Source organism: Thermobia domestica, chromosome 12 (assembly GCF_964235325.1).
Source record: "Thermobia domestica chromosome 12, izTheDome1.hap1.1, whole genome shotgun sequence".
NCBI classification, from domain to species: Eukaryota; Metazoa; Arthropoda; class Insecta; order Zygentoma; family Lepismatidae; genus Thermobia; species Thermobia domestica.
The window spans coordinates 156,883,011-156,904,941 of record NC_137465.1 but is presented as its reverse complement, the minus strand read 5'-3'; the positions used below and the strand labels follow the sequence as shown (position 1 = coordinate 156,904,941).

At 37.2% G+C, this 21,931-nt stretch overlaps 1 protein-coding gene across 1 annotated transcript in view; it reads right to left on the bottom strand.

Annotated features, from left to right (window-relative positions):
* The window catches only part of LOC145666761 (uracil-DNA glycosylase-like), a 76,920-nt gene that overhangs the window by 14,202 nt on the left and 40,787 nt on the right, over positions 1-21,931 (bottom strand). Inside the window, exons 2-4 of the mRNA XM_081734314.1 lie at positions 15,402-15,653; positions 9,182-9,332; positions 1,932-1,974 (exon numbers count right to left, since the gene is read on the bottom strand). Coding sequence (XP_081590440.1) covers positions 1,932-1,974; positions 9,182-9,332; positions 15,402-15,653 — 446 coding nt within the window. The remainder of the gene's footprint in view (positions 1-1,931; positions 1,975-9,181; positions 9,333-15,401; positions 15,654-21,931) is intronic.

Sequence of the window (21,931 nt, the reverse complement as noted above, 5' to 3'; positions counted from 1 at the left end):
AGAAAAAAAAAAGTGAAACTAAAGTAAACACTTGACAGTTAGCTAGTTTAGCATAAAAAACAAAATCTGCAATTTCTTCAGGTCTGTTCAAATAATTCTCGATATATGAAATTTAAGTCTATTAACAAATTTAACAATACTACTAACACTATATTTTAACTAATTTGTATGTTAAGGAAAGAGAAAAACCAAGGATTTGTCAGGCCTGAACTATTAACTCAGAGCTATCTAATCCCTCTTCATGAGAAATACAAATCAACAGGCTATAGATTCAAGGCAAAATCTCATATACAATTTACACACAAAAATGCACATTAGATTAAATCAAAAACCTACTGCAGTAGGTGAATGTCCCACCAATGAGTAGTATTTCTGACCCGTTATGTCTGTATGTGTATGATCTTAAGTGTTAGGGCATCATATACTGGAACACAAACATCAAAATACGAGGGAAAATAAAAAATCTTTGCGTTCATTGATTTTTTTTTTGTCAGATCACAAACCATAAACGAATAATATATATATATATATATATATATATATATATATATATATATATATATATATATATAAACAATATTCTACGTACCTCTGTCTTTCATATGATTATAATCATTACATCTGTTGAGGAACTTGTCCCACCGTACCAGTACCATAAGTCTCTTGACGCTAGTTGTGTAAAAGGCGGCCGGCTGATCACACAGCCAATGATGAATAACGTTTTGCAATTCAGTGTGGTTCGTAAATCTGTTATGCCAGGAACTATTTTAATGGACCAAAAAACATGGTTAGTTATCAGTGGGAGCAAGGTCAGGACTGTAAAGATTGCTCGATAATCTCTCACTCCAAGAGTTAAGTTCGACGATTGTTTTCTTTTTTACATGTGGTTTTGCGTTGCCATAGAGGAAAACCGCTAGTCAACATCCCGAATACCAATGACTGTATTTTGTAATGGCTGCTCGCAGATCGGAGAGTGCGACGTGACAGCGTTCTGCGTTGCTGGTTTCCTCTTGGCAGGAAATCCAGTAGAAGTTGTTTCCGACTGTTCCAAAACACTGTGAAAATCAGTTTACCGGTTGATGTTCGGAATTTCTTCGTTACTGGCGAGCAGGAATATTTTCACACTATACTCTGCTATTTTGCCTAGAAAGTGTAATGCGGTATCTACGTTTCACCATCAGTGACAATAAAGTCTAGGAAACTATCGTTCTTCTTGACGTAACGAAGCGAATGGTTCAGTGACACGAACATTCGCTTGCTCTTGTTGACATCACTAAGAAGCTTAGGAATTTACCGACAAGACCTTGCGGTATCCAAACAAATAGTGATGAATGTCAAACATTACCATAATAAATGTCAATCAAGTTCTTTGGCAACATTCCTGATGAACAAGTCAATTCGCTTTCACAGTTTCATCGCCATCGCCAACACGCGTAATGGCGTAAAGTTGTCCGGTGTCAACGAGGAACTAGATCAGCCCGACTGCTCACTGTCCTGAGCATTTTGTCATCCACTTTCGAACTCATTGCATCACCACTGGACACTTAGCACTGGATTCATTTCCTTGTGGATATCTGTGGCGGTGTCTTCTACACCACAGAAGACGAATAACACTTTGCTGCTTATTAAGACATGGACGTCCTGAGCACTCCAGTCATTTTTGAGAACTGATAACTCCGTGGTAAAATAATCGAAGTTACATTGGGGTTGTTCTAAGAAAAGCTTATTTGCATTGCTCGTGTATATGTATGTATGTCGATCTTTTATTAAAATGTGTTACACGCTCGAAAAAAAAAAAAAAAAAAATCGTAAGCGCAGATTTTTCGATTTTCCCTCGTATATTGTAACCTACTAACTGTAAGATTACGCTCTTGCTACAAACGCCTGCACCTGAAATTCTCCAGACCAAAAATAGTCAAAATAATACTAACCTGGGAGGTGGGGGAACACCTTTCTGTACACTGAAGCACAAACCTATGGAAGGAATAAGGAAACATTTATCAAAGAGTTAATATTTAAATGATAAATTTATATAAACATAGTAAATAATGATTATGAAACAATAAACCGAGTGCGTGCAAGATAGTTACTATCAGAGATGCAGAAAAGCAGGCTTTTTTTTGAAGGGGGGGGGGGGAGAACACAAACAAAAACTTTTCTCTTTTTGACTTTCTATGATTCTCTTACTCAAGTATCACCTTTGTTTCCTTGTAGTGAGATCTACAATTTAAAAAAAAACTTTACAACATTCACTACTTACGGGCCCATGTTTAATTCGAGGCTGCCTAAGTTTGTTGCTTTTAGAACTGGCATTTTCATTTGTAGTCAGCAAGTGTAAGTTATGCAACCCAATACATCACAAAGATCGTACTGGTTGCCTAACAACCATATCAAGTTCCTGAACGTTATACATTTGTCATGGTTGTTGTACGTCATGGGTTACCTAAGTTTAAACTGACAGACCAGAGAAAATTATCGCACAAACCAAGGAACAGACAAAGGTTTTGGTACAGAATTTAACTTACTTCTCGTTTACTCTCCGGGAAATACCTTATTGACTTTGTTGTGAGCTTATTCTAGTAGAACTTAATATAAATTTAGTTTATTGGTTTATGAGTATAATTAATAAAAGTTAATTAATTATATAATTTAGTCGTTTTTTTATAGCCGACCAATATGATATATCTGAAATATGAAACTTGGGTATGGCGTTTTTAATCCTCCATCGCTCGAATTTTAACAGCCTGAATGATATGTATACAGATACACTTTTTCTCCGTAACCTCTCACATAGAAGCTGTTTTTAAGCTCAAAAAACCTGAAGTTTTACTTTCAGCATAAATTCTAAATGATAAGTTTGAACCACTAAGTCTACCACAATTTCAGAACAGTTATTACTAACATAGCTCTAAAAATAATTCGTTCTAAGTAGAAAACTCGTTGTAACCACCCAGGCAGAAAAAAGAAAAAAAAAAAAAAAATAAATAAGTATCACCTTTGATTTTTTTTTTTTTTTTTTTTAATCAAGCTCCTGCATCTGTAGTTGACATATATATGAAATAAAATCTTATGCCCTGCACATGAATGGTAGCACAATTTTACCGTATAGTAGCTTCAATATCTGTTGTCGAAGAGCTGTCCTTTGAGCTTTGCCCCTCCAATCATGTCGAATACTACTACTAATACTAGATTTTTTTTTATCATTTCGAATGCCAGAGACTTTATGTAGTGGACACTATCGCTCCTGTAGGTTTTCTCGAAGTTCTATCCCTCCCCCATTCCCATTCCACCAATTACTTCATTATCATTAGGGATGGGCAAAACAGTTTTTTAAATTAAAAATCAGAAACCGGTTTAGAAAAATCAGTTTTGGTGTCCTCCTTTAGCCTGAAGGATATGGCTGGGACCTGGAACTTAGAAACTATTTCTTTTCATTTCAGGAATCTTCCGGGCTTCAATTAAATCTTAAGAAACAGATCTAACAATTTCCGGACTCGGAATCAGAAACCTGTTGACTTTCCATTGATAGTACCAGTGTTTCAATAGCGACGCCACAAATATATTGGGTGGAAAGGGAGTTGATTGTGTTTTGAGGAAAAAAAAAAAAAAAACTATTTGAAAAGCCAATTTTCCATTCAGAATCACTATCGTCAACTTAGTTCCAGTGTCATGACCCGTCTCTTACTGGTGACAGAAGTATATCTGAAAGGAAAGAGGGGAGTTGACCACATGTAGTTCTAAGCTTTTGGTTTTTCTTTCTTTTTAAAAATTACTGTCCCTTTTCAGAACTGAGATTATATGAGACGCCGATCTACAATTTCAGGTCAATCCGAAATACCACAATGTATTCAAATTTCACCGCTCTCCCGCTGGGAATTGAACTCGGGACCAATTGCATTAAAAGCCCGTGTGGTAGCCGCTTAAGAAACGGAAGGGCTAGTATATTCATGTTTGAGCTCAATTTCATAAATTATAAATGAGTTTCATTGCACATTTGAAATTATGATAGACTTCCATACTACAGGGAAGCACTATTGATGAAGTCGTTCTCCAAGATTGCACATACTTCAGCACTGCATATATGGGGGGGGGGGGAGTTGCCCCTGGAATAAGAACGCCCAATACAGATTCTTCGTGTTAAGCTTTTCCAGTGCCACCCATACGCTTTGTCGTTCAATTTATTGTCGGATCCTGTAGGTAAAGCATCTGGTGTGATATTCGCTGCTAATTTTGTTTTTGTATCTGTTTTGTGTTTTATATGATAAAAACATAAGTGTATTTGCCATAGATTCTAAGATTAATTATACTCTTACGAATGCACAATGCCCATGTGTAAATACTACGCACAGATTTGGTAGGTAACAGCGGCGAGTTCAAAGTTTTTCTTTTTTTTCTTTTTTATTCTGTTGATCCTCAGTCAGTCGTTATATTGGCTAACAGCGAATGGCATAGTGCCTGTATAACAAGTCAGTCAGCTGTTTCTATGTGAACCACGGAATAGGAAATAATTCAGGATGATTCCCAACCAAATGTAATTGGGCAATTTTATTCTTGTCCTTGATAACTACGTATTTTACACAATGATTTTGTAAGAACGCATGTGTTTTCACATAGCTGTCGGAAATATACAGTGTAGGCCTATATGTAATACGCATCATAATAATTGGGGGCAAAATGTTGGAAAAATGTGTGAGTCACCACAGTAGAACAAAATTAACGAAAAATTTTGTAATACTTTAAAGTTTTCTTGAAAACTTTAAAAATAAAATGAGATATTATGTTTAACTCTTGGTTAACCCCTTTAAGTTATGGAATGCGGTAAAAGTGAATAACAAAGAAATAATGAAACAAGAGAACGAATTCATACGTTTAAATTACTTGGCCCAATCTACTGAAAATTTCATCCTTTGACTTATTACACAAATAATCACTGCGAGAGTTTAAGCATTCGTTTTACTGTGACAATTTGCTGGCTGGTCTGTAGGGTTGCAGTAAGATATTAAACACAAGGATGTTGTGCCACTGGTAGCTAGCTCAATTGGTTACAAGTTGTTCCCAGCAAATTAGAGATCAGGATTTTAACCGCCAATAGGTGGTGGTTATTGCAATCAGAGCGCAAAAGGCATTTTAAAAATTAAGCTTGTGTCCTAGCTTTTCACGACTAATATTCGAAAGGTTCCATCCGTTCCTTTCGGTCGCAATTATTGAAAGGTAAACACATATATCATGGTTGTTTACATTCCTATATGCGTGGTTAAGCGGAACTTGCATTGCTGTCATCAACTGTGGATATGATAATCAGTTCGATAATTTGAAATCGTTCGGAATGTGAAACTACGTGGCTGGGAGTAATGAAATTTGTCACAAACAGAACACGCAAAAACGTCTTAAATTACGTCTTTAAACATACCTAAATCAAATTATTTCCCGAATTAATGAAATTCTCTTGTTTAACTGCATTTCGAGTTCTAGGAATCATAATTAGTTTGCCATGTTTGTAGAAGTTCTAGGAAATCTAATAGAAGTTTGGATACTATATACAAGAAATTGCAAGCAGGAAGATGGAATAGTAAAACTAAGAAGTTTCGCATGATGAACAGGAAGCTGCAACTAATGGATAGACACACTATCTTTTACATGTCACAGTTACAAAGTATCTTGCTTGATTATGTTATTTGCTTGCTTTCTCGCTCTCGCGCTCTCTCTATGTGTGTGTTGCATGTTGTTGCATTACTTTTCTGTATTCCCTAGAGTACGGCTCGAAAGAAATAATTTACATACACTATCATACGAAACCACAAATGCATCTGAGAAATGCATCCAAGGTCTTGCCACAAACAGAACTGCAGCTTTTCACTTGACAAATACGGAAATTTCTGATAATTAGAAGAGGTGTGCTTTGAAGAAACTATATCTACTTACCATAGTGAATGCATGCGAAAATGATCAAGGAAGGTTCTCTAATATCGTGAATATATTACGCTGATGTACATAAATATATACATAGATATTGTGACGTGACGTTAAATTCTTAATGTATTAATGTAAGAAGTTGCCTGCATAATATATATATGTCGTATCTAAAGGATGATTTCTTGTCATTCGTTGAATGCAAAAAAAGGAATCTTAGAAAGGAAATGACTCAGGCCTTTGACAACTGATAAATGAGATAAATGAAAGTGTATACCATTTTATATAATTTATAGCATACTGAGGTTCAAAATAGGCACAACAATGTGATTAGTTTTCTATGATTTACAGGTAAAATTCGTATTCATAAAAAAAAGGAGAAAAAAAAAAGAGAACATGGCTAACTCGTTTATATAATATTACTGCAGTGCTGTGAATTCTTGGGAAGACTTTGCGCTACGAAGAAGCTCTGTCCAATTCCTAATGGTTTGAAGTTTCGCATCCCTCAAATCTGTTTGAAAGCTGTGGTCATACAGCTTATTACAAAAACTAACTAACTACTTGTGGATTAATTATTTGCTTAGCATTCAGTATTAGTATTCATCGGTAAAGCATGAAAACAAAATCAACAACAGAATAGTAGGACTTGCAATTTTTTCAATTCTGGAAATCTCGATCACAAAGCAGTCACGATAACTCTTCTGGTATCAGAAAATCATCATTTATTTCGTAATATCTATAGTTGTAATATGTTCCTGAAGCTTACACTAACTTTGCATATAGTTTAATTTTATTCTTCATAATATTCTGGACTTCCACTCAAAATGGATTTAACAAATCCATCTGGAAAGTTGAGCACGAGTAAAAAGGCAAGAACGGAGTAACTGGACGGTATGAGAAAAGGACGTCCAATATAAACAGATTAAACAAATACTAAATAAAATAAAAACTTACTGACGACTAAAAAAACCTTCGACTGAAAAGAGCAGATATTTTGGGAATCAATACGAGCCACCAATATTTCTTGCTTACATTTTGCTTACGTTTTAAAACAAAATCCTCATATTTTATATCGTGAATGCTAAAAAAAAAAAAAAAAAAAAAAAAAAAAAAAAAAAAAAAAAAAAAATCTTCCGCATACAGAAATCTCACACACATGTAGTATACACAATTTAAGAAGTATATAAAATAATGATTTCATAAGGTACATTAATACTATAAATAATAACAATAATAATAATAATGTACTAATATAAAAAAATTGGTATTTTAAAAAAATCATTATTCACATTACATCGATAAGCTTACCACATACCAACGTCTCTTACAAAGCTCTTATTTTCATGTATATAAAAAAACTACAATAGTAGAAAACTACTGCAGTAATAAAACTCACATGCAAAATGGCAATGGCAATAGGTAAAATGTAGTAGAACTTTCTACTTGAGACTATTACTGCTGATATATTCCTATACATGGCCTTGCACATATTCATCATCTACTGTGTAAAGGTAACCAAGAAAGTTCTGTCGCTTTTCATGGAGATCTATGTTCAATTGGCCCTCAAACCGTGATTTGAATGCGAATGGATATAAGGCGAAGGTCAGCTGTTGGTGTGGGTTTGTCCAACATACTACCTGGTTGTGGCAGTTCAATTACACCATGAACTTGTGTAAGGACAGAGTAAACAAGGGACCTCCACAGAGCGTCATCAGGGCGTATATGCTGCTGTAAACGAGTCACACGCCGCTCCAGCGGGCCGGAAGATATGCCAGGTCTTTAGTGAGGGTGTTGTGATTTAACAGCAGTGCAACCGTGGTTTAACAAGTTTTAGGACAGCGATGAAACACTCGAAGACGCACCACGTGCCGGGAGACTAATACATGTACAAAATGAAGATCTTCAGGCAGCAATTAACGCGAAAAGTGGCCAGACATGTGAAAAACTGGGACTACAATTCACTGTGAGTAAAGAAACCATTCAGCAGCACCTCCATCAACTTGAAAAGCACTACAAGTTGGGTCGATGGGTCCCACATGACTCCGGGCCGGAAGACAATGAGAACAGACATCTGTGCTTCTTTGCTGTCTCATCTGAGGAAGATGCCATTTCGCGACGGAGTGTTGACACGTGATGAGAAGTGGGTCCTGTACGAAGCTCCACGGCACCGTCATCATTGCTTAGCATCCCATGAACCGGTTCCAAAACAGCCGAAATCCGCACCGCACCATAAAGGTCCTTCTGTGTTTTGGTGAACTGCTCGGGAACTGCTACCAGCCGGTCAGAGCATCAATAAAACTGTGTACTGTCAGCAGTTGAGCCGTGTTCAAGAAGAACTCAAAACTCTGGAGTCAGCACTTCTGAATCGCAAAGGGTCTTCCTGTTATAGGATAACGCTAAGCCCTACGTGGCTAGGATGACCCAGGACACCATTCTACCTTGGATGAGAACACTATTGCATCCGCCATACTTCCCGGACATTGTACTTCCGATTATCACCTGTTCCATTCCTTGGACAATTATCTTAGAGGACGCCAGTTCAAGTCCTTTCTCGAGATGCAAAATGTGCTTGATACTTTCTTCGCTTCACGGCCCACCAAGTTCTACCGCGATGGAATTCATGGTCTTCTAGAACGTTGGCAGAAGGTCGTCGATGCTGATGGGGACTATTTCTGATCTTACATTTTCGTCTTAGGTGACATATCGATGTTCGAAGTTGGTTGGTGAAAAAGCGATATAACTTTCTTGGTTACCTGTATAGTAAAGATAATGACTGTACATACTTAAAAGCAAGCATCTACTGATCGGACCTCAGAAATACGAAGATGAACAGAGCATTGTATCAGAATGGACCTTAATAGTGTAAGATACAGTATTAATTTGCTAGTAATGTAAAGATTTAAGAGAATCTTTATATCAGTGCTCACTAAGGGTGTACCGCGGGTCAACGATGTTTCATACAGGTTTCTTGGATGAACATTTTAATCTAAAAATAAACTAAAAATAAAAACCTCAAACTAAACTTTTTAATGTGGGTTACGTATTTTTTACTGCTATAATACATACAGAAAATACGTAACATGTTTTACATGATTTTCAAATCAAGTGCAAGATATGAAAAGCATCGGTACTCATACAGAAATTACAGTTACATAGTTTGCTTATTTGCCACGAGGTTAGTTCTTGAAAAATATGATTGTGTATACTTACAAATCGACAAACAATGCCGTGGATAGTATAAAGAAGTTTTGTGATATTAAATTTCACTCACCATGTGCTTGTTTAGGATTGTGGTACGGATCTTGACCTAAAATGACCACTTTAACATCTTGAATTTGACACATACGCGTCCATGTCCAAACATTTTCTTCTGGTGGATATATGGTGCAGCTTTTCCTTTCGCTTACCAAAAACGAACTTAGCTATGAAGAAGAGAAAGAAAGCGGTTGCACGAAAGCCAAGTACACTAAAGTCGAGTTTACCTATATCATAAGTGAATATTTACTAGAATAGGTTACCATTGTTGGTGGGTAAGAATATGAAAGAAAGAAAAAAAAAATAATAATGTCCAACTGCTATACATCAAACGAGACAAATGGTCAATAAATGTTTGGTTAGCTGATTTGGAGTTTAGGATTTTGCTCAGCACCGAGCTACATTGATTTACAGCTTAACGTGGGAGAGAGTGCGCATGCACACGCACACACACACACACACATATACACAAACACACAGAACAAGGTATATATATATATATATATATATATATATATATATAGAGAGAGAGAGAGAGAGAGAGAGAGAGGGAGGGAGGGAGAGAGAGATATGAAATATTCAGTTATTTATATTATTTTGATAGGTAATTCTAAATTTAAACTCTTTTAGTATTATATATACACACTCGACTACTAAGCTCATGGTTGTGAATATCAAATACAAGGAAAAGCCATCTTAAGGAACATATCAAAATGAAATATTTAGGGAAACCTTAACAATAAAAATCATTCGATACCCAAGTGCTGGCACTGTACATGCACTCTACACCTAGAGCCTTTCTATTTCAAGTGTGCCCCTGGAAAATATATGAAAAATACTTTGGCACCACCCCGCCATCCCATTTGCAGAGGAAACTTTGTCTTGGCTTTGGAGAAAGAAGTGAATGATCTCGACTGTGTTGCCAATTTGTCATTCAGTAGTTTGGTCTTGCCTAGTGAAGATCGTAGGTGATTAGAGTGGCTAACAAGAAATGCACAGTGAAGACCGTCAATGTGGCAAACCAGTCCATATCGGGAAGGATCTCGGCTACAGCAACTTGCACCTCCCCTTTCGAGGGAGGTACGGGAAAACACACATCGACAGAAGCGCCAGCAGGGACACACTTGAAATAGAAAGTCTTTACTACACTGCTGTTTGTCAAAATTGCAGCACCAAAAAGGAATGAGAAAACGTCCACACTTACAGAATCTAAAGAAGTATATACGATGTACAAACGATTACAGCTTAGCGGAACTGCTTTCCGAGTTCTTCGTTGTATGCGTCCGAGGCAGCATTCTGGTAGTGGAATGTGAACAAGCGAATGCAACCATCAGCAAGCGTCGTTATGCCTCGTCAACGTAAAAGGGCATAATATAAACAGATGACTGAGTTTGAATGGGATCGCGTGATCGCACAACGAAAAGGTGGCCTCTCGTATCGCGTAATTCACGCCCGTACAGAACACGTCATCACAACAGTGGCGTGTGCGTAGAAACAGTAAACAGGAGAGAATCATACGCAGTGACAACTGCACAATGTGAGATCATGGGATGACAATTTTCCTCATGGTCACCAACCGTATAGTGTTGCCCACAGTGAACTCGACGCCGGAGCACGGTAACGTGTGTGGACTTGCCTTTACATGGTTCGATAGCATCTGCTGAATTCTGGGCTTGTGGTACGCACATGTTTGCATCCGTTACCTAATTACAACTGAATTGCTACAGTGGACGCATGAACAGAGTCGTAGAAATAGTGAATGGCAGGTAGTTGTATTTAAGGGAGAGTTATGCTTCAACTTGTAATACAGTGATGGCCATATACGCCTTAGACGTTAGTTATCTGCTTGTTGAGCGTCATAACGGCCGAATGACATATGATGGGTGTGAGGTGTTACTGGATACGACATAAAATCTCTGCTACTACTCATTAAGGTCCAATTTCAATAGGACAATGTCCGGCTACATGTATTTAGGAATATGTAAGCTTCACATTCGAGCAACGACGTGTACCAGCGCTTTCTTGAGTTGAACAGCCGCTTGATATGTCCATCGAACATGTGTGAGGTATGGTAATCGGCACCTTGTTCATCATGGTTTTCCTACAAACAATGTCGATGTCTGGTGGACTTCCATAGAAACAATGGGGTACGTGATTCGTCAGGAACACACCTAAAGCTACTTTGATTCACTTGGGGGCTTCACACCATAAGGTTAAAAGATTTTGTACAGTTCTGAAACTATAATAATTTCTGTATAATTACGTGAGAGGTTGTGATTCATCCCACTCACATGCATCGCTTTTGGTGAAATTTCTTACAACAGCAGAGTGCATGAGACATTATCAAATTTTACAAAATAGTTCTTTAAATTTACTTATCGAATTACGGCCAGTAATAGCTTCTCTTATAATCAGGTACTAAAATATAGAGATTGAATGCAGTGACACACTGCAAAATTAACATCAAACAGATACATAGTATACTAAATATAAATTCAAGAGGCATTAGTAATTATAATAGCATATAACATCATAATACCAAGTGTATCAAAAGTCAAGGGGCATAGGTCTACTCCGATATGAATAAAGTTACAAAAGAAAAGAAACCTGTTGGAAATATTACGTTGTCTAAAAACTATTGAGAAACTGGAAGTCAAAATAGAGAATGCATTCATTATGATTTGAAAACACAAAACCACATAATGTAATATTTTGTTCAATGACCTGACATTTTTCCAATGACACTATAATCCTGTATTATTTAAGGGTGACTAAGAAAGTTCTGTCGCTTTTTGTGAGGTCTGTGTTTAAAATTGGCCCTCACACCGTAAGTTGAATGCGAATGGAGATAACGCGAAGGTTAGTTGTTGGTGAGAGTCTATCCAACATACTACGTGGTTGTGGCAGTTTAGTTACACCGTGGATATGCGTAAGGACAGAGTGAACATGGAACCTACACAGAGCGTCGTAAGGGCGTGTATGCTGTATGAGTTCAAACTGGGGTCAAACGCCACTGCAGCAAGGCGGAAGATATGCCAGGCCTTTGGAGAGGGTGTCGTGACTACGCGAACAGTGCAGTGGTGGTTTAACAAGTTTAATGACGGTAACGAAATATTCGAAGACGCACCACGTAACAGAAGATTACATGTACAAAGTGAAGATCTTCAGGCAGCAATTGGCGTGAAAAGTGGCCAGACATGTCAGAAACTGGGACTACAATTCACTGTGAGCGAAGAAACCATTCAGCAGCACCTCCATCAACTTGGGAAGCACTACAAGTTGGGTCGATGCGTCCCACATGAATTGAATCCTGGCCAGAAGCTACCGCGAGCAGACACCTGTGTTTATTTATTGTAATGTCTGAGGAAGGAGCCATTTCTCAACGGAGTGTTGATATGTGATGAGAAGTGGGTCCTGTACAAAGTTCCACGGCACCGTCAGCATCGCTTAGCATCTCATGAACCGGTACCAAAACAGCCGAAATCAGCACTGCACAAGAAGAAGGTCCTGTGTATTTGGTGAACTGCTCGGGGACCGCTACCAATTGGTCAGAACATCAATGCAACTGTGTACTGTCAGCAGTTGAGCCGTGTTCAAGAAACTCAAAACTATGAAGCCAGCACTTCTGAATCGCAAATCTGTTACAGGACAACGCTACGCCCCACGTGGCTAGGATGACCCGGGACCCCATTCTACGTCTTGGATGGGAAACGCTATTGCATCCGCCATATTTCCCGCACATTGCACCATCCGATTATCACCTGTTCCATTCCTTGGACAATCATCTTAGAGGAAGCCAGTTCAAATGGATAGTAGGGTTGCAAAATGCGCTTGATATTTTCTTCGCTTCATGGCCCACCAAGTTCTACCGCGAAGGATTCCGTGGCCTCCCAGAACGTTGGCAAAAGGTTGTCGATGCTGATGGGAACTATTTTTGATCTTCCAGGTACGTCTTAAGTGACACATCAATGTTCCGTGGTGGTGGGTGAAAAAAGCGACAGAACTTTCTTGGTTACCTTTATAGAACCTGTATGGTTTTGGTCAAACAATGAGTAATGTCATTTTAACATATTTTCTTCTTTTTAAACTAACTAAATACCATTCAGGGAGTTCTTAAGAGATCGAAAAAAAATGATAGTTTGACAGTGCCAGATCAGTGGTATATGATGGATGAATTAAAAGCTCGAAGCCACGTTCACTAAGTTTCTGACGGGTATGCAGTATAGCATTGTCAGCGCGGTACACGAAACCCTTTCTGTTGACCAGTTTTGGTCGTTTCTTTTAAATAACTAGGTGCACTCGCGCTAATTGTCGACAGTACAGATTCGGGTTAAACGTTCTGCCCGGCGGCAGCAGTAAGTGATGCACAATGCCCTTGATTGATAATATACCCTATGTGAAATGAAAAACTAACATTTTCCTCTTCAGTAGAAGAATTTCTATAGTTAGGAAGTCTACTGTGCTATCATAAAATTAAAAGAAATTCTTTATTTTAACTAGATTTTCAACTCTTGCAACAGAACGGAAGGCAATGTATCTAAAAATGAATTAAGGAATTAGATATCTGGGCTTTCGGCATCCATGGCCATGTTAGCCAGTCACGTATGAGAGATGACGTCCCTTGGCGATCACACTTTCCGAGAAAAGGGAAGGATGAGGCCTGGGACCTATATGCTAGGTACCATCCCGGCATCTGCATGGTGTGAATGAGGAAAAACATAGAAAAATTCTAAAACTGGAATATAGGCATCTCTGCCTAGTTGGGAGGTATACACGACAAGAAATTTGATTCCAAAAATGTTCCTCGCAAGTTTCCTTTATCTCTAAACTAACACTGTTCAATGTAAAACTAATTTCGACTTGAAAAAAAAATCTGGATAAGAGTTCCTTGTTTTACTGCTTACGTTCCAAAGCTCAATCAAAAGCTACCATATTTCACTTCTACACTTCAACTTCTGCATTAAATAGACGATTTCCGGTCTATCACGAAACATTCACCATTAGACCATCTAGGTTTGAACTTTGTTATAGTACTTAGAATTTTAACCCCAAAATTTCTTTCTCAACTTTAGAAGGGGGTAAACGATTGACTTCCAGTGAGTTTGGAAATTCAGAACACTAGAATTAAATTCGGGACATGCAATTTGGTATGTCATGTTTTTGTTTAAGACATTGCGCAACACGAACAGAGTTAAAGGTCTCTTATGAACTAACAGTCTCACTTTACATATATAAACAACGAATTCTAAAACACAAGAGGGTTTAAAAGTTATCGATCTGAATGGACTAAATTGAAAATTCGTTAGGTTTACGATATAAATTATCTCCATATCCTTTTACTCAACGGAACTCACGACGCGATGGCTCAGTGATAGAGCGGCTACCTGTGGCTTGGGGATCTCTAATTAGATACAAGCTCCGGCAAAGTGAGCTTTGTTGTGAACAAACGCCGTGTGCATGGTTTTTCCTCGCGGTTGTCACATTTCCTCCTACCTTTGTCATTCCACCATTATCATTCATCTCATCATCACAGTCTTTCTTAGCCTTGGTGCATAATCTTACGACGTTAAAGTAAAATAAATAAACGAAGGTCAAATTTTCAAACTGCATCATGAATATAAAATTATTAAACCACAATAGCTTAAAAAAAAGCCCTCCTTGCTGGTTCAGTGGCTAGCGCTTGCGCTTTTATTAGATATGGTCCTGGGTTTCATTCCCCGGTAGGAGAGCACTCTACCTTAAACTGCAGGTCCACGTCTCATATAGTTGATGCTGAAAAGGAGCGTCAAACTTCAAAGAAACTAAAACAGACTCCAAGAGAATAACAATGAATTAAAGGAGGAAACGCAGGCACCCACAGAAGACAACAATCACGATGTTTGTAGTCAACTTAAATCAAACCCGGAATCGAACTTGTGCACACAGAAACAAGAACTACCAGTGCGTCATCGCATTCCAAAAGAATGCAAAACAGTACAACTGCTTTCATTGCTGTTAGTCTCAACCTACGAAGCTTAGTTCAGTTTGCTAATTTGTACTTCTTATATTATAATAATAATAATATACATTAATTACCTTACTATATAGCTTCACACCAAGAAATGTTCGCTCAGAAGTATGATTACTTAGTAGACAAAAAGAGAGAGAGAGAGAGAGAGAGAGAGAGAAAAGGAAACATGTAACCGCGTCTATACGCTTCATCCTGAAAACGCATCAGCTGACTGATCAATACTTACCTTTTCAAAGTAGGGTTTTCTGAACTCGGGTTCTAAAGCCTTGAACCACGTATGTCCAATGTTTGAATGCAATGCCGGTGTTTTCTTCGCCTGTTTTATTATCCTGGCTTGTGTTTCCTTGAAAGCAATTTTTCGCTTTTGTTCTGGCGTAAGCGGCAACGTGCCTATACTTTCAGTCTGAATGCATCCATTTACCTCCGGTTGGTTGTTTTCCTGTTTCGCTTTCTTACTCGGCGGAGGGGTCACAGTAGTCTGGAATGGATATAATGCTGTAAATAATAACCGCATGAAGTGAAGACTTCGTCACTAATACATTATTATACTTGATAATAAAAATGATCTTTATTAACGTGCTGAGAACGCTGAAGGCCAAAATATAGCATCTAAACTTACAATTCAATGTTATAATTGTAGTGTTATACACGGATAAAAATATAGGCTCTGACAATATACAGTAGTCAGCGTCAATTCCTAAAACACACTAAGAAATAAAAATAAAATAATAATTCTAATATATTTACAGTAATTATAGTTAAATAAAAGCCTTGTGACAAACATTTTTCGTCATTCGGTTCAAACAATAAGCAAGCTCTTGTACCGTATTATTATTTTTTAATATAGTTCACATAACAGCGCTTGTCAAATAACTTTTCCTGCTATCTTCTTATGGTTCATTAGGGAATCGGAATAATAATCAGAACCTAACTTAGAACGTAACATTCTAACAAAAATATTTTTGAGTCATTTCAAGTTTGTTCACAAGTCTGTGTAATGCTATTCCAGACTATTGATGCATATTCTAATTTTGATCTTACCAACAATTTGTACGGAAATATATATGTATCCGGTTGACAAAACGCTGGCCATCGATTAAACAGATAACCTATTATTTTCTTCGCTTCGTTACGTTTCGCGTATGTTCATTAAAACATAAAGAGTTATCAAAAATTACACCTAGATCTGTTACTGCATCAACCTTTTTCAAAACACTGTCCTATTTCATACTGACTAATTTAATACTGAGATTTATTAATGTATGTCATACACAGTTTTTAAATGTATGTGTCACAATTATTTTTACACCATGCAACAGTTCTACTTAAAATCATCTCGTAAATAATATTGAGGACAATATGTTACTATTCTAAAAAGTTTAATGTTGTCAGCATAGAGTAAAATCAAATGAAATCTGTCAGTTTAACGTCCCACGTTTATGCCCATTGAGCTAAGGGAGACAGATGATTAAGGCAAGTAAATGATGGAAGAATTTGTGGGAGTATTTCGAGAAAACCCACGGACATGATGTTGTCCACCACAAGCTTACTTGGCGGGGATCGAACCAGGTTCCATGCGCCAGAGGTAAGAGCTCTACCACTGAGCAACCGTGTCCTTCTACATAAAGTAATATGTCAGAATGTTTTAAACCTCTTGGCAGGTAACCAATTAAAAAATATAAAAAAAGTAATGGCCCCAAAGGAGAACCTTAAGGAATTCCATTGCTGATGGTAGATGAATCTGACAAATCTAAATAAGCTCTTATCCGACAGGTACTACTAAATTCTCTAGTGCACATCCCACGAACGATTATCCAAGTGATGGATGATGTATGGTCAGCGCACCAACTTCACGCATTTTAGGCCAAAGTGCAGCACTTTAAAATTTGAATGGTTTTTCAATTAGCTTACCGTATTCACAAGGGAACATCTTATATTGATAGTAGCATTGCCCAATCAATCAATGTGCAATCGATAGGAGTGAAGAAAACGTTGGCAACACTGTACATCACGACTTCACAGGTATGGTTCTACCCCTAATTAGATTTTCTAGGTATTATAATTTGTGTTCCGTGCCATTTAACAAAACTCCATTTCGTGCTCAGTTGGCACCACTGCATTACATATGATGTTATTGAGCATGTCTGTGGGTACAATGTTTGTTTACTATACTGTTGTGTAAATATCATTTTGATTACTTTAATCATTTTGGAGTTTTCTGTGTCAGTGTATTTTTTGCACTGCTATCTTCACATGATTCTAGATCCTCCTCTCCTCTGTATCTCCTGTGTTTCTGCGTGTCGGCTCGTAAAACTTTGGATTTCTCACTTTTTTTCACTCCTCTATTGATTGCACATTGTCTGATTTGGCAACGCTACTATCAATATATGTTCCCTTGTCGGTCAATACTGAAAACTGTATCTCTTTCAGTCACTGGTTCCCACTCTTTTTGATTGACAGAACACTTTGCTAAATGCTCACGACACCACATTTATTATTAATAATACTAAGTTTCTAAAAACTAGTGACTATATCTAGTGCTGAACACTGTTGCTGCTACTTGACGGTCTGAAAACTAGCATTATGTTTTTAAATTCTAAAATTTCAGGACAGGTTGGGAACCACTGCAGTAAATTAATTACACCTGGGACCAAGGACATAAAAAATGTATGTTTAAGATTTTTCTACACACAGCAGTACGTTCATCTAATATATATATATATATATATACTAGCCTTTGGCTAGCTGGGGGCTCCGCCCCATACACCCAGGTTTGCTCGGCCTACGACCTCGCATTTCTTATCTATCGACCTTTGAATCAACAGTGAATTTCGTGAACTTTTCATATTCCCTGAATTTGCCCATCTGGGGGTTTCGCTCCCACACACAGTCTTGTTTCTTTTCCTATTTCAACTGTCTAAAAGATAAGATTTTGTATCCCAAGAAAACGCCCATTTAAATAGCATGGGAATTTCTTCATCACCCTTTAGACCCCTAAAAAATTAAAATCTTCACTTTTGGCAATTTTCCTGTCGGTTAGTCCTGGAAGACTACAATCATGCGAAATTTCATCATTCTAATCCTGCCGGAAGTGCCTAAACATTTTGGGTTGTAGAAGACGTCCCATATAAATAACATGGGAAAGATTTTTCAGTTCTCCATAAAACCTCTCTACGGTTGGAAATTTTTATTTCTGATTATTCACTTAGGTAACGCTAACGAAAACGTACACACATACCGAATTTCAAGTTTTTATTCCAATTTTAAGTACCTAAAATATGAGATTTTATGTTCAAAAGAAGGCCCATTTAAATAACATGGGGAAATTATTCATCCCCTCTTTAGACCCCTTAAAAATATTCACTTTTGGCAATTTTCCTGTCGGTTAGTTTCGGAATCATATCAAATTTAATCATTGTAGTCCTACAGAAAGTGCTCAATAATTTATGTCAGCTCTTAAGCTGACGAAGAACAATTTCTTAAATTATGACTAGCGACGAGATGTAAGTTTCGTAGGTGAATGCCAAAAGCAAATAACCATCAGTGGAGTGCAACCACACACAATCACTAAAGAAACCCAGAAAGGCTCGGCGAACGTATTCCAAAAAGGTTATAGCAAGAGTAATGTGGAATATCAAAGTAGTATTGCTAGTACAGTTCTCATGGAATGTGGTTTGACCATTACTTCAAAAGTGTATTAGAGACGTTAAGAAAATTCGGACATGCCATCTACAACAAGCCAATATAGTACAGTGTAACTATTAATGCATCTTATACATGTATTTATTAAGAAATTAGAACATATTCACACAAATATAATTATTAAATAATACAGAAATTGCAGTTCAAATACGTAAAGTTATGAACGCTAAAATACATGTTATCAGGAAGGTAATTCAAATTGTTGCAGGAAAAGCACAGTCTACTAACAAGACGAAGAGCAATTCCTTCAAGTTCACAGAAATACCCGAATCATTCAAACAACGAGACGTTCCTTTTGATGCACATGATACCTAGCTCAATTTCAGGAGATTAGCATCCAACAGCTGCAGAAGAGAAGAAACAAAAATTGTCATCCCTTTCTACTGTACTAGCAACGTGTGTGAGAGAAGTGGCTCAATCTAACTTGCATAGAGAAAGCATGTGAAGATACCGTAAATACCTGAGATTACTTAAAATCCGTTACATTATGGAGACTAACTACATTCCCTTCTCTCCTCGGTTGAAACAAGTAACTTCCATAGTTCCTAAAACAGTTTCAGCCACACTCCGCAACGTTCCAAGTTTCCCAGCTGTTTCACTTCCACCGTAGCAACTTTTCTTCATGTTTGTCTTGCTCTTTCCTCCTTTTCTCTACGAAATTGATTTCCATGAATCCATCTCCCAAGATGGAAATGTGACTGCATTTAGAAACCCTGCCGATTTTAACTTATCTTTTATTTTTGAGGAGTTTGGTTTACTGAAACTATTTCATATATTTATTGTCCGTCCGTTCTAGAAACAAAAAGCTCGAAAACTATTTGATGGATCATCAATTTTGACCAGGGTGTAGACGGTCAAAAAGTTGAGAATTCAATTTGTTGATGCAGGTGATAATCCAATCGAAGTGGCAGAAATCAACAACTTTCGGTGTTACCGTTGACCAGGGTTTGAAAAAACCCGGGTAGTTTTTAAAAAACCCAACCCACCTGGGCCTATGTGGGTTTTTCGGGTATTTTCGGGTATGAGTTTTTTCGAAATATTTCAATCTCTTTGGGGTAAAAATGTTAAAATATGATTTACATTTCATGAGTGTCATTGTCACAACTTGCAACAACTTTCTATTCACTGCTGTTTTGAAAAAAATGCCGCCATTTTGAAATTTTATATTGTATCGCCGAAAAAATCTATACAGCAAATTTAGAATGTCTTGTGCTTCTACCCTCAAAATATCAACTTAAAACGTCCGAAAATTGCACCTTGTAGCATGGATACCCGCTATTTTGAAATTTTATGCCGCCAAAATATATACAGCTAATTTAGTCTCTCGTGCTTCTACTTTGAAAATTTCAACTTGAAAGACCTAAAATTACGCTTTGTAGCATGGATATCAGCAGCGGCGCAAATTCGTCTTCAACATTGGGGGGACGGGTAAGACGGTGTATACTATATTTTATATATATATATATATATATATATATATATATATATATATGCGATGTACAAAATATTTATGAAGGCGAAAAACAATGCTGAGGAAGATTACCCATGTTGGTCCCGGCGTCCTCCACAGAGGACATAAAATATGACGACATTATTATTGCTTTATAACTTTAAAATCCGACCGGCAACATTGAAAACTGTTCACAAGGGATGATCTAAATATGATCATTACTTGTAAACAGTTTTCAATGTTGCCAGTCTGATTTTAAAGTTGTAAAGCAATAATAATATCGTCATATTTTATGTCCCATGTGTGGGACTCCGGGACAACATGGGTAGGGGAGCAGAATTGTCTTCAACATTGGGAGACGGATAGATTTGAGGCTTATTCTGGGAGCTATCAATTTCATCTCACTTTCCTTTGTGACAGTTGGACACAAATAATCACATTTCTTCCTAAAAGACACATTTCCAGTCGGATTATTGAGGGGGACAGTTCCAAGTTTGTAGGGGATATGTCCCCATCATCACCCCGGGATTTTCGCCAGTGGATATCAGCTTTTTTTAAAAAAAAAAAAAAAAAGCGCGCAATTTTGTAATTTTACGTTGGTATGCTGCCAAAATCTAAACAGAAAATTTAGTCTCTGGTTTATATCCTGAAAATTTAAAAGACCGAAAGTTGAACACTGTGTGGTAAAGGCAGACAAACTAACAAATGTAGATCGAGTCATCCTAGGAGCCTCAGTGACGTTCGCCAAATATGAATACCAAATAGCTATATTAATTTAAACAAAGACATAATTCATCAAAATGTCTTAAATATTTTTTAACGTAAAATAAATGGTCTTTCGATGCTTTGTGCATTCAATTACGGGAATTACCCGAGCACTTGTTGCAAGACCGTTCTTTTAAAGTAAATGTTTCAAAATGTCTAAAATGAAATTAAATATCCTCCAGCGTAAAATAAATAGATTTATTGTTGAAGTATTCACTTTCGATGCTTTGTGGGTTCAATTGCGGGAATTTCCCGAACACTTCTTTCACGACGGGTTTTCCCTGAAAATGCAGCTTACTTTACTGTACATCGAAACTTCCATTAATACTGAAGTTTGAATCCAGCACTTGAAATAGTAAGCGTTACGTAGTCTTCGGAGCTCCGAGCATTACGCTTCTTAATTTTGACAAGAATTTTTACGTTATTGTTATAGTGTTGATTCTACAGAATGCTTATTTGAAGGCTAGCAACAAACGACTGAACTTAACTGTTGTTGGAAAACTAAATTTTACTGAATACTTTTGTTACCATCAAAGGTAAGAAATAATACTAATAGTTTTACTAATGTATTTACATATTTACTGTTAGTACTGGCACTTATGACCTTAAACCCGTCAACGTATGAGGGATAACGTCCCTCGGCGGCGCCGAGTCACGAAACACACTATTCACGGAAAGTATTTTCTAAAATATATAATCGCTTACTTTACTTCAAATAGGCTATAAGCATAATCCGCACATTAATTTGTTCTACAATTATCTCAAGCTAAGGTGAGGTTTTTTATTTATTTATTCATTTATTCAGTGCATTTAGAGCTTTATAAAGGTCTTATGTTGAA